The following is a 14,565-nucleotide window of genomic DNA, read 5'->3' as shown; positions in this document are numbered from 1 at the left end:
GAAGCCTGTACACCGTGACGAAGAGTAGCCCTGCTCGCCGCAACTAGAGAAAGCCCACATGCAGCAACGAAGCCCAATGCAGCCAAAAATAAAATAAATTTATGTATATTAAAAAAAAAAATAGAATAATACATACCTAGGAAGGATTTTACACAATTCACACTGAGAAACAGAGGGGGACAGGGTAGGTACAACAGGTAAAGGCACTACAGAAAGAGGAAACGCTTTCCTGGGGAAGAGAATGCAGTCTAATCTTACAGATAAAGCAAAGGGAATATTTTATTTGACAAGAAATTTTTATTTATGTTAAGTTAGTTCCTTATAATTTTTTTTTAAAGATTTTTTTGATGTGGACCATTTTTAAAGTCTTTACTGAATTTGTTACAATATTGCTTCTGTTTTATGTTTTGCTGTTTTGGCCGAGAGACATGGGGGACCTTAATTCCTCGACCAGGGATCGAACCCGCACTCCCTGCATTGGAAGGCGAAGTCTTAACCAGTGGACTGCCAGGGAAGTCCCGGTTCCTTATAATTAGGTGTGTATTCCTAAAGATCAGCGCTAAATGCTTTAAGATTAGGTAAGAGAAAAAAAGGAGGGGGGCTTTCTCACATATTTTATTTATAGCTTTGTAACTATTCTGGCAACAATTCATATTACATAAAAAATAAAGATTTTTAAAAATGCAAGTCTTTCTTTGATTTTTGAAAACAAACCTGCCAGTTAGATTTTGGACACAGAGAGTCAGGTAAATAAATCCAAGGAAGCAAACTGTTAAAAAGATTATGTGGTCCTACTAATAACCAAAGTCGAAACAACCTTAACAATGTTAAAAAGTTACAATTTTATTAAAGAGAATTGGCTGTCACTTGCAATAATCTGGAATTTACTATAGAGACTCAGAAGTGCATGAAATACTAAAAGTCTTTACCTCTCTTACTGGTTATTTAGCATTACCTCTGCTATTTTTTTTTTTTTTTTTTTTTTTGCAGTACGCGGGCCTCTCACTGTTGTGGCCTCGCCCATTGCGGAGCACAGGCTCCAGACGCGCAGGCTCAGCGGCCAATGGCTCACGGGCCCTGCCGCTCCACGGCATGTGGGATCTTCCCGGACCGGGGCACACAGCCATGTCCCCTGCATCGGCAGGTGGACTCTCAACCACTGCGCCACCAGGGAAGCCCTACCTCTGCTTTTTAATAAGCAATAGCTATGACATTGCACAGTTAAAATAATATAAAGCTGGTTACAAATTCATGGTAATTAAGGTGAGAACATATATAAATGAAAACTATACTAATGTTATGTACAACCCTTGCTATGACATTAATGAAATAATCTAATTGACAACATATTCATGCTTGCTTGGAAGCTGAATTTATAAAGCCTATTTGCAAATAATTATGTCATTTCTTACCAAAACAGTCTCCTAACAAGGTGATGCACTAACAGAAACAAGATAGTTGTGAAAAGTTCCTCAATAATTCCTGATACTGAATCTACTTAGAAAAAAAGTATATTTTAGTTTCATTACATGAAACTAAAAAGGCTGCATAAATATCACCAATATGCAAATAAAAAATAATCCCAATATTAAAAGCAAACAAGGAAAGAATGCTGACAAGAAATGGAAAGAAAAAAATAATTCCTAATAAGCAAACAAGGCAGTCTACTTCTGGGACTGTAACAATGAATTATATACTTAGACAATCCATGATGAAAGAAAACAAAAGCTATGATTCAGATTTCCTGAATTGTGAAATATTTCCAGGTCAAGAAATTCCACATCGCTATGTCTTAATTTACAGATGTTATTCAAAATCAATTAGTTTTTTTTTTTTTCCACTTCTAATTTTCAGGAGTATTCTTTCATTTTAAAATTATGTCATGGTTAGGGATTCGGGGAATTACCTATTCTTATCTCAACTATTGGTTCCTTCCTTACATTCATTTTCTTTACTCCTCTCACAGATGTGGACATTCTCTCTTACAGTATTTCTATGAAAATTCATGCCCTACTCTTAAAGTGGGTGCTGCAAACGGCAGAGCCAAGTGCCCTGTCCAAAGAGTCCTGACACATAGGAGCCATCGAGAAATTGTGGAATTAAACTCATAAAAAATTTTTCTCGGGCTTCCCTGGTGGCACAGTGGTTGAGAGTCCGCCTGCCGATGCAGGGGACACGGGTTCGTGCCCCGGTCCAGGAAGATCCCACACGTGGAACGGCTGGGCCCGTGAGCCATGGCCGCTGAGCCTGTGCTCCACAATGGGAGAGGCCACAACAGTGAGAGGCCCGTGCACCGCAAAAAAAAAAAAAAATTTTTTTTCTCAATTAAAAAATATTCAAACCAAAAAATTTTTTAAATACAAAAAACAAGCAAGAAATGGAAAATTTACCTATAAAGCTACTTAGAGGAAACCACAATCAACCTTCTTCCTTCTAGTCATTTCATGGTAAATAGCACAATTTATTTAACCAGTCTTTTGCAATTGGACATTTAGGGTTTTCCAATTTTGTTTTATTATGAATATTACTAAGAACATCTGTATATAAATCTTCATCTAATTATTATCAGAAACTGAATTACTGAATCAAAGCTATGAACATTTTTAAAGCTCTTACTAAAAGGCCCAAATGCTTTATAGAAAGGTCGCATCATTTTATGTTCCCACAGCAATCTGAGCTTATTATCTCTCTTGTGTTATCAATTCAGAAACTGACTATTCTAACAACCTGTGGTGAAACAAACAATATTCCATTTAAAACTGTGTATCCTTGATTATTATTATTATTTTAATTTTTGGCGTTGCTGCACAGATTGCGGGATCTTAGTTCCCCATCCAGGGATTGAATCCGGGCCCATGGCAGTGAAAGCACTGAGTCCTAACCACTGAACAGCCAGGGAATTCCTTATCCTTGATTATTATTGATTCAGAACATCTGATTCATGTTCTCTGCCTGTTTTTCTACTGAACGTCTAGTGGTGTGTGTGTGCGTGTGTGTGTGTGTAGCAAAAGGGATTGTCTGAATTCATTTGGAATGATTTAGTGCCAAGAAATAACACACATTCTCAAAAATGCAAAGTAGCCAGCCTAAATTGTAAAATGACAAATTCGTTCTCTCTGCAAGATAGGGTCCAGTAGAAAACCGTAAAATACTTTGTTTTTTTGGGTATGTATATAATTATTTATATAAAATATAATTTATAAAATTATTAGCATTATGTTTAGAAGAGATAACCAGTTTAATATTAACTCCCAAAGGGCAGCATTTTATTCATATTTGTATTCACAGCCAACAGCCTCCTGCTGCCACAAAGGAGACAATAAATGCTTGCTAACAACAACAAAAAATTCCCTCTGAGTTTAAGTAAAACAATTTTTATTAGATCTTTCATTTTGGGAGGTCCTAATATAAAGAAATAATGCTTGAAAATTTAATTGCTCCTGGCTACCTCAATTTCCTGCCTCCTGCTGTAAGCAAAGATAGAATCCAACTGGAGTAACCAATTTTCACTTCCTGAAGGAAACATTATAGAGATGAGATATTGATTTAGATGCCTGACACTTGAATATAGCTGGGTGAAATGTGACACGAACAAGCTAAAGTCAGTTGCAATCACAGTGTTCTCTGGCTTTTCATGACACATGTCACAACTGTGCCACAATGTGTTCAAAATGAGACCCTGTTAAAGGAGATACATGTATTCCAGACCAAACACCCAAGGTTTTCTGGAAATGGAACTCAGGGCATTACCTCCTGAGGAACTACCCCTGTGAACTATTTTCTGCCTTCTGGTCCTCCATTCCTTTCTCTTTTCCTCAGTGCCTTCATGCAGCCTTCCTGTCATCCAAAACTGTCCCCAACCTCTTCAGTGTGGGCTGGTTCCTCTAATATTTTCCTTAATTCAATTCTCATTTGTGAGAACAAGCCTATTCTTACAGTGTTTGCCATGCTGCTGTCATACTACAGTATGCTCTATATTAAAAGAATCTTGCTATTTTAAAGTTATGATATTTTATAACCCTCAAGGAGAACAGTTCACCCAAAAAGGAATGAGTAATAAACTTTATAGAAATGAGAGACATTATGAATACAGCTCAGGATGTTTCAATCCTCCGTGAGCCCCAAATTAAATGAAGAATAAACATGTTTCCCTGAATTGAAAATAAAAACTCATGAAGAAGAGCATTTTCTGATCAGGAAATTCTTGAGATCTTTAATTAAAAGATGAGAGCTGACATCCACCTTGTTCCAAGTTGCCTTCTAATTAATTGCCTTGCTATTACTGCTACACTGTGCTCCACCTTCAACCCCAAATAACTAACACAGCTAAAAGAGAGATCTTCCTAAAAGATCTTACCACAAATCTTACCACATCATATGCCTTTGATAGCTCCCTATTATGACATGGTGAAGTCCATATCTTTAGCAGAATATTCAAAATCCTTCACTTACCTATCTATCATGCTTCAACTTTAGGTGTGCACTGAGAAACACAGTCTACTCAAAACTACCAAGCTTGCTCCTGCCTTTGTACGCATCAAAACATTTATCACCCTGTAATGGACTACTTGCCTAGTTTTCCCTTTTAGATGATCAACTCATGCAGGGCAAGAAACTTGTTCTACTTTCAATATTTCTGTCTCTGGATATTGTGCCTATTTTATAATAAATGTGTGAAGAATAAAGGGTTCCTACTATGAATTCCTTAAAGGCAGGGACTACCTCTTCCCAGCTCTATAATTATCATCTGGAACAGTGCCAAAAACTCTCAGGAGCCCCAAATTAAGTATTTTCTTTGAATATGTTTTCTTCCCCCCTCCACTGATTTACTGTCTTAATTCAACAAATACTGAGTGACTAGTATGTGCTAAGTACTGTATTTGATTAAAACGTTTGTGATTACTTTAGAAAGCAGATAATATAAAATATACACAGATATAATATATACTAGAGTAATTCCAAGTCATGACCCTGTATTCATTTTATCAGTATTTTACAGGCCTTAATTTGCATTTAAGTTCCTGAAGTTTTACTCAGTTTTGGTGACATTTCATTTTGAAAATAGAAATAAATTTGATTAAAAAGGTCAGCTTTAGAATTCAGGAGGGAATAAATAGTGCAATAAGAGAAAGATGATTTAAAAGGCAAAAAAACAGGGCTTCCCTGGTGGCACCGTGGTTAAGAATCCACCAGCCAATGCAGGAGATATGGGTTCAAGCCCTGGTCCAGGAAGATCCCATATGCCACGGAGCAACTAAGCCCGTGTACCACAACTACTGAGCGTGCACTCTAGAGCCCGCGAGCCACAACTACTGAGCCCGCGTGCCACAACTACTGAAGCCCGTGTGCCTAGAGCCTGTGCTCCACAACAAGAGAAGCCACCGCAATGAGAAGCCCACACACTGCAACAAAGAGTAGCCCCCGCTCGCCGCAACTAGAGAAAGCCCACATGCAGCAACAAAGACCCAATGCAGCCAAAAATAAATAAATAAATATTTTTAAAAAAGACAAAAAAATAGTATCAGTGAATATGTCCCAAGTTTTAAGGTGTCCAAATTTGTAGATCAAGGGACTGATATTGGACCAAAAATATACAAAAAAAGATTTCATAGAATAAAATGAGCAATCTTTTCTAAAATTCAAAACAAGGCTAATGGAAGAATACATAATCTAACAATGGTAACTTCTTGGAAGTGATGAGGAGACATTTAGAATTTACTCTTACTTATTTATGGATTGCTTGTAGATTTTATGATGCAATAGTTGTATAAAAGACAAAACTGACCCAAAACTTCCCTTCTCCCACAAAAATCTTTACAGTCAATAGGAAAATGCCTACATGACTAAGATTGCTGTTACCTACCTAAACAGTTTTGGAGGCAAGATACTAAATCGTGTTTTATCCAAAATTTTCCTGATTTTGTTTCTTCCACCTGAAACAGTATTTGCTTTTATTTTCTTGTTTCCTTTCTCCTGTGATGTCTGTTCAATATCTCCTGGTACATCCTGGATTGAGTGGCGATTACTTTTTTTTTCAGCAATTTTGGGAATATGAGGAACACCAGATTTCTCTTGTTCGGTCCTAGTAAGTAACTCTTTGAACACTGTAGAAATAAATAAATAAAACTGTCATTTCTTTTCTTCTCATTAGAAAGTTTTTATATCCACAACAAATTTAAAAAATAAACATAGTTGCTTTCTATCACTGGGCCTTTCACAGCCTCACCCATTAAAACTTATTTCATTACAAAATTTATACTCACCCTCTATTAATCAGCTATATCCATTTTTCAGCTTTTATACCTGACTGTACTTATGATGTTGTCCAACAGTGATAAAAGAAATTCATTGGGGAAAACAAAAATGAAGCAGGCAGATTGCCAGAATGTTTCAAAAGCCCAAGGTTCCTATTTAGGTAATAAGCAGTATAATATAATTGCTAATCAACCCAGACTTTATAGAAATAGATATTTAGATTCTATTATTTATATGTTATCCCTTATCATTTGAGATGAGATGTAGGTACTATAAGCCAGGCCCTGTTTTGTAAAATTTAGCCATCAACAAAATGGGAAGAGCTCTGCTGGACCTGCTTTTACCAGAAACAAACAGTACTAAATTTTGTAATATATGACATTTTCCTCAAGGTAACATCTGTGAGACTTAATTCTGTAGAGTGAAAGCTACTAAGCATTCACTACAGCGGCCTGAAGTAAAAAACCAAGCATTTGTAGATAACTTTCTATCAATCCTAAGTCTAGTGAGTTATACTTCATCCCTAAGGAAAGTACAAGCACAGTGGGGTATTTGCCTTTCCAGCAATCTCTTTGCCTAGATCCAGGCAAGCTTATGAAAAGCACAGTTTCTGGGCTTCCCTGGTGGCGCAGTGGTTGAGAGTCTGCCTGCCAATGCAGGGGACACGGGTTCGTGCCCCGGTCCGGAAAGATCCCACATGCTGCGGAACGGCTGGGCCCATGAGCCATGGCCGCTGAGCCTGCGCATCCGGAGCCTGTGCTCCGCAACAGGAAAGGCCACAACAGTGAGAGGCCCGTGTACCGCAAAAAAAAAAAAAAAAAAGAAAAGCACAGTTTCTGTCTTCAAGATAACGGAAATCCTTGCTTGATTAAAATACAGTAAATTTTTTCAGTCGTCTTAAAAAATTTCCCTTTATTTTAAGCTACGTGGTAAAAATAAAAATGCTTTTTTGAGCTAAAATCAAGATACTCATCCATTCAAAAAATATTTACTGACCTATGAACACGTCAAGCACTATGCTAGATGTTTGCAGATCCCTCCTGTCGTGAAACATAGTCAGTCAAAGATATATGGTATGGAGAGAACATAATGCGAGGAACTAGTTAAGAGAGCAAGAAAGGGAAAATTGTCCTTCATTAAGTCACTGTGTTAAGAAGAGATCAGTAAAGTGAGTTGATTTTAACTAGGCAAAGGGGGAAGAAGTATTAATTCTAGGTACAGGAAATCTCAAGTTTAAAGTACCTGTGGTAGAAGGAAAATTCAAGAAAATGAAGATGACTGAAGAACAAGGTAGAGAAAGGGTTTGATAATGCTATGGTAAGGTGTCTGAATTTTCTGTTAAGAGCAACAGGAAATCTCTGGGCAGCAGATATCCCTGGCTGCAGTGTGTATGTAAGGTGACTCAAGAGTGTAAAAAGTAGTTTGTAACTTCACTGGACTTGTGTATTTAAGTAAAAATCTGCAGAGCTTGTGATTTGTAGATAAAGAAATGATTGTGTTAAACTAAAAAAAAATAGTGAGGGACAAAAATTAATGTCGGTAAGCAAATATAATTACAATACCATTAAACATCAATATCAGATATAATATATGAACCAAAAATGAAGGTGTCCAAGAATTAATAAAAGGAATGTTTAATAAATTTGACTACACAAAGATTAAAGGTTTTTCTCTCTACATATATGTATGTGTGTATATGTATTTACACACACAACCCAAAACAAATGAACAAACAAGGAAAGTCAAAAGACAACTGGGGAAAAAATTTGCAACCCTTAAGACCAAGAGATATTGTTACTTATTTATAAGGCATTCAAACAAATCAATAAAAGATGAATAACTCAACATAAAAATGGACAAATGAAGACTGTTCATAAAGAAGAATGTTAGCACATAAAAAAAGTGCTCAACTTCCTTCATTATTAAAGACTATATCAGAAACTGTAAAGTTGATTATACCCACTGCAGAGGCATTCTTATACATTGATGAATGAAGCGTACATAGATTGGGGAAACTTTGAGAAAGTAAAACCGCAGTAACTATAAAAGTAATTCCACTGTGAGGAATTTATCTTATAGCTATATCTATAAAAACAAAGGATTATTACAAAGGATTATTACATCATTGTAAATAGCAAAAACTATAAACAACCTAAAACAACCATCAATACGACATCAGATCGATAGATTATGATAATAGTGTGATGGAATTCGATGCAATAACAATTACACAAGAAGTACACCTGTATGAACTGCTGTGGAAAGGTATAGAATATTGTACACAATATGGTCCCACTGAGTGTCTTTCTTTAGTATTGTAATTTGCAAAACATGCATGTATTACTTTTATTAAACAATTAAAATGTTAATAATAAAATTATCTGAGTGGTGGGATTTTTAAAGATGTTAGAAAGTTGTGAAAAGTAAGAGGAATGGATGAATAAAAACTCCAGAGCAGGAAGAGGGTAAACTGAGATTGCCAGCTGTTTTCTTCTCTGGGGACATTTGCTGATCTAAATATAAACAGAAGGCAAGGCTCAGGTAGAAGGACTCTACTAGAGGAAAGAGAAGTTTTGATGGCTGCGAGTACTGGCAAGAAAACTGGAATACAGAGAGGCACCAAAGCAGTGTCACTTTTCTTCATGAGATATCTCTATTAGTAAGACAAGGCATGAGGCTGGAAATTTCTTAGAATCTCATGGTACTCAGGAGACAAAGTCACACAACAGGGAGAGACTTCCAACAAACACACAACAGATTTATCTGCTCGGGGTGGGAGGCTAAAGAGCTAAGCTCAAAACCTCTGAAGGGAAAAACTTACAAAAAAAGGAGACAGAAAGGTACCAGATTCTGAATCAAGAGATTGGAGGTGAGGGAGGAGGTAGGAGGACAAGGTTGAATAAGCAGAGTGAAATTTCCCACAATCTCTCAGTGGTTAGAGACAAAGTTCCATTAGAGGAGGGGCCTACATCAAGCACATGACAAGTCTCTCAACTTGAAACCCAATGGACACAGTCTAAGTAATTCTGCAACCCAGCCTGACCCAGCTCAATTCTCCTTACCCTATGTGATTAAACAGAGGAAATGGCAAATCCTATCTGTGAGAAAATACTAATTTCACTACTAAGGTTCCTTTATATGCAAAGTACAGCATACAATAAAAATTTTAAGACTCACAAAGAAAATAGCCAGAGGGAAAAACAGAATAAAAGATAATCCAAATGTTAGAGTTAACACACAAGGATTTTATAATAACCATTATAAATATATTAAAAAACATAGAGGAAAACAGATAAAATGGATGAAAAGATGAAGAAAAAGATGAAGAAGTGCAACAGAGAACTGGAGATTCAAGTGGATATTCCAGAACTGAAAAATATCTAAAATTAAATTCAGTGCATGCATTTATCAGTAGACTGGATACAGCAGAAAATAGGATTACTTTCTTAAACACAGGTTATTACAAAATACCCAAACTGAAAGAAGAAAAAAATGCAAAGAACAGAACAGAATGTAAGAGATAGATGGGATGCAAATCTTCTAACATATAAGTAAATGATTTCCCGCATGGGAGGGATAGAAAAAGGGGCAGTAGTAATTAATAATGGCCATGAAATTTTGAAAACTGATAAGCAAAGAACAATGTACAAATTCAAATGCTGAGCAAACCCCATACAAAATAAATACAAAGAAAACTGTGACAAATCCTTGTTACAGTTAAAATTGCTCTGAGTCGTATTTGCATCCTATGGGAAACGCTGGTATTTTTGTTTAGCCTTCTGCGGATTGTGGTTCCAGTGTTCAATTTTCAAAGCCTCTGCAGTGCTATACAGATGTGTCTACTTTGTACCACCCAGTGGTCACTCTGGGACCTGAGTAGAGGTCTGCTTGGGCCAGTTCTCAAAGTCTATGATATGCTAAATAGGATCAGATTCACACACCTACAGGATGGGGGTGAGCCCAGGATTTCATAAACAACTTTATGGGGTTGTTTTCTCCATCTTAGTTATCAACCTGGTACTTTCTAGTTCCTTAGGCCTCCTTTGTTGGACCTCTAGACAGAAACTGTCCACTGCAGTGCCTTAGGGGCCCAAGTAGAGGGGGACAGAGAGAGTGGGGAAAAAAAGCAGTGACACTGGCTTTGTTTTCTTGGAGCCACTGCTTCACTAAAGGGTGAGGAACATTTTGTCACTCAATGCCACTGGATTGCTTGGAGACTGGGGTCTGAGAATATGGAGAAAACAAGAGTGAAAAAAAAAAAATCTGTGGGAATTCCCCCTCTGTCTGAGCTTTAGGAGTTTCCTTTCCCATTCCTTAAGTCGGGCTGCTTCAGGGTCCTTCTAGGTCTGCACCATAATATTCACATCCAGGTTTCATGCTGCCTTGAGTCCAGTCCAGGGGATACTGGAGTGAAAAAAAAATGGTAAATTTACTTCTGGTGGTGGTACTTTGAATTCTCTGAGTTCTCAAATAGATGGATCATGATTTTTGTTTAAGTTTTATTGTTGAGTTCAGTGGGAAATGAAGGATAGCATGTGTTTACTCCATCTTAACTGGAACTAGAATCCTTAATTTGCTTTTTATCTTCAGGGACATAAGGACGTATCAAATAGCACCTTAAAGTCTGTGTTTGATATTCTGGAGCTCCTACAGTTCTGTTTCTGTTGGTTCTGGCTTAAAATGATTTTTAAGAGGGCCTCACAATGTTTGATTGTTTGACTCCGTATTTGGAAACTTATTTTTACAAATAATAGGCTGCTGCTAGCATCTTCTAAAGAGGATTTCTATTTTCTTTTGCCAGGTACTGGAGACCTAGGGCCAGGTCAAAACTTGAGGTTCTTCTGAGTTGCCTAGAGTACAGTCCACATTCTCTTTGGAGTTAGACACTCAAGTTCTCAATCAAGAACAAATGTTGTTATGCTAGAGTGTTCTGGCCTTTGGTAGGCTCTACACTACGAACCTTCTCTCAGCAGCTCCTTCTCTCAGCTACGTCTATGGATGGGAAAATAGCCCTGGGAAAGAAACCATCCTTTTGAGGGGTACAGTCTCAGGATGAGTGGTAAAGGATTTGACACATCCAGAGTTTGTGCTTTTAACAAGTGCAGGATTCCAACTCTTTCACCTTTTCCTGGGAGCCTATTACCAAAAAATCTCAGTCTCTCAGTTGCTTTTTCTGTACTGGTAAATGCTCCAGGGCAGATATGGCTCCAGTTTACCTCTTTAAGGTCTAACTTCTCTGTTCAGTGGCAGGTAGCTCTTCACTAGCCAGCTCCGTTGTTCTCAGTCAATACTAGAAACAGAAGACAAGTTTTTTAAACTACTTTTGCTCAGATTATAGGTGGTCCTTTGAATTGGGAGTCACATCTTTCTTTCATTCTGGAGTGGCCTCTGCCACTGTTTCCTAAATACTTTCTTCTTCACTTTTTCTTTTAGATCTCTTGGAATAGTGCTCAATTGCATTTTGGCTTTTTTTGCTCTATAAAGTTGATTTTCTCAAGTTACCTATTCCTTCTACTGTATGTTTCTGTCTTTTCTACTAAAATATGTCTTTGCATATTTAAAATAACCCCAAGAAGTATTTTTCTCAGTGACTGTCTTTTTTCCAAATATCCTGTTCTTGTTTTAAGGAATGAATTTTTAAATCTCTTTGTGCAGAGTTCTAGAAATGGTTTTCTTCTCCTCCTCAAATTAACTATTTTCTCCAAAATCTGTAAGCTCACTTACTAGGTTCTTTACCATTACCCCTCAAAAATCCTGGTTCTCTTATAACTGGTGATCCCTTGCTGTCAGTTCTAATTAACACAAGATGACCAAGTACCTAGTATCATCTAAACAAATCTGTTTTCTGGTCACAGCTTGTCTTTTTGTAGGTGTTCTGACTGTGAATTCCATGCAGGATGACCTAATCGCTCAACTTTGCTTCATGATAATGCCAGAGTTACTGGAACTTTATTCCAGGCACCACATCCAGACTAAAATGCTCCATTTCAACAAATTTTCTACTAATATTTCTTTGAGATACTCTTTGGTGTTTTTTGCATGGGGAGAATGTTGGCTGATTATACTCTGGCTGGGGCAAGGAAGGAGGTCTTGAGGGTACGGGCCCCCTTCTGTAGCACCACGTAACTCCCACACTCTGCAACATCCAATCTAGGGTTCTGCTGGGCAATTGCTTCTCACCATCCAAAGAGTTCGGAGGTTGTGGTTTCTCTTCCTCTTGCAGCCTTCAGATCAATTTTGTCTCCCAGGGTCCATGTTGTTAACCACTACATTATACTACCTCTATGTTTTTATACACAACCACATTTGATACTACTTAGTAATTATTATGTGCCAGGAACAAAAAAATTTAAAGGTACTTCCCTGGTGGCGCACTGGTAAAGAATCCACCTGCCAACGCAGGGGACATGGGTTCGAGCCCTGGTTCAGGAAGATCACACATGCCACAGAGCAACAAAGCCCGTGTGCCACAATTACTGAGCCTGTGCTCTAGAGGCCGCAAGCCACAACTACTGAGCCCGCGTGCCACAACTACTGAAGCCTGCGCACCTAGAGCCTGTGTTTCACAACAAGAGAAGCCACTGCAATGAGAAGCCTGCGCACTGCAACGAAGAGTAGCCCCTGCTCGCTGGAACCAGAGAAATCCCATGCACAGCAATGAAGACCCAACACAGCCAACAAATAATAATAAAAAAAAGAACCCTATGAAACAGAGCTGGAAAAACTGAATAGAGAGACTAAACAATATGCTTTAAGTGTCAGAGCAACCTCTGCTTTCATATTTTTCAAAATCAGAATCCTTTTATTTTAACCCAAAAGTTGATATTTCGAGATACTAGTCCAAAGTCTAGGAAATCCGAAAACTGTTAAGGCTTACTTATTCTATGCTAAACTTATATAATATTTGGAAATTGCCACTGTTATATGCCAGATTTAGCATGATGTAATTCAGTGAAAGGGACTCAAGGGAAAAGAGTGAAAAACCAAATGTTTCATTTTTCATTATGACTAAGTGCAGGATAAGGAGGAGTCAAAGTGGGGGGGAAACACACACACACACACGTCCTTTTCCATAGGCACAGTTTTAAAATTCAACTCTTATTCCTCAAATTTCAACCTAAATGATGTAGAGAAATTTTTTTCCTTCCTACTTTATAAGGACTCTTAAATTTTCTTTGATAGTTTTTAATTGCTACACTTTTTTTTACTGTTGCCCTTCTCAGAATTTCAGGGAAAATCCTATGAAATCTAATCAAACTAAGTCACAGTCTTCCAAAAGTTAGAAAAAAAAAACAAAAAACAAAAACCCAAATAGTAGATTAAGTTAAAAGTACAAGCTTAGTTCTTGCTTCATTCAAACAGTAACATGATCAAAACATACTATAGGAACAGTAATCAATATTTTTACAAAGAAAGGTATACTATTATTAAAAATCGGCAATTCACTGATTAATTAATTCAGTATTTTACTCAATTTATTTCCATGAAACAGCTAATCTGGCATTCATATTATTATTTCAGGAAGCTAGCTAAAACATTAGAAGTAGACTGATTTGCACATTAGCAGGGAGAAAAAAAGCCTGACTATGACTTCTCAGTTTCATTCAGATCAATCTAAGTTTCATTCAGTATCTCCAGGCAAAGTACAGTACATAATAGATACTCAGTAGACATTTCATAAATGACTAAATGTAGTTGTACACCTATTTTAAAACTAAGATTTCAAAATAATTAAATACAAATAAAAATTCTAGAATATAGAATACTATATCTCAGCACTAAAGATCCTAAAAATGTTCAAAAAGCTTAGAAACGTTTTAAGTATTTTTACTATCCTCCCTTTCACTGTAGTGATTCTTTTCTTTTGTATCACCAAACAAAAGGGCTCAGATAGTTTTTGACAACAAAACTCACCAAAAATGTTGGTCTTCACAGTAAGTGCAAGATGAGTATTATTCCTCAAAATTTCAAGGGCCTTCACAAACGTTATATTCTCAAAGTTTTGTCCATTTACTTCCATTATCTTGAGAAAAGTGTTTGAAAAAATACAAATTAAGACAAAAACAGTATTAGTTATTTCTGCAATCTTAAGTTTAATGGTGAAAAAATAAAACTTAAATAAAATGCACCTGTGTGTGAACAATGGTTATCTCTGTGAGTAGTGGAATTACTACCTAATTTTTTTTCTCTGTATTGTGGTATTTTCCTAAATCTCTACTATAAACATTTTTTTTTAAAGTTCACTCCCGGGCTTCCCTGGGGGCACAGTGGTTGAGAGTCCGCCTGCCGTTGCAGGGGACATGGGTTCGT

The 14,565-nt window shown here is 37.0% G+C and overlaps 1 protein-coding gene across 6 annotated transcripts in view; it reads right to left on the bottom strand.

The window, feature by feature from the left end:
* The window catches only part of RAPGEF6 (Rap guanine nucleotide exchange factor 6), a 222,020-nt gene that overhangs the window by 51,464 nt on the left and 155,991 nt on the right, over nucleotides 1–14,565 (bottom strand). For all 6 annotated transcript variants that reach the window (XM_007461756.1, XM_007461757.1, XM_007461758.1 and 3 more), the window contains exons 15-16: nucleotides 14,170–14,278; nucleotides 5,864–6,104 (exon numbers count right to left, since the gene is read on the bottom strand). In XM_007461756.1, the coding sequence (XP_007461818.1) occupies nucleotides 5,864–6,104; nucleotides 14,170–14,278 (350 nt within the window). The remainder of the gene's footprint in view (nucleotides 1–5,863; nucleotides 6,105–14,169; nucleotides 14,279–14,565) is intronic.

Source organism: Lipotes vexillifer, unplaced genomic scaffold (genome assembly GCF_000442215.2).
Source record: "Lipotes vexillifer unplaced genomic scaffold, Lipotes_vexillifer_v1.1 scaffold724, whole genome shotgun sequence".
Lineage (NCBI taxonomy): Eukaryota > Metazoa > Chordata > Mammalia > Artiodactyla > Lipotidae > Lipotes > Lipotes vexillifer.
Note: the sequence above shows the minus strand (reverse complement) of the source record. Positions and strands in the feature narration are given on the sequence as shown.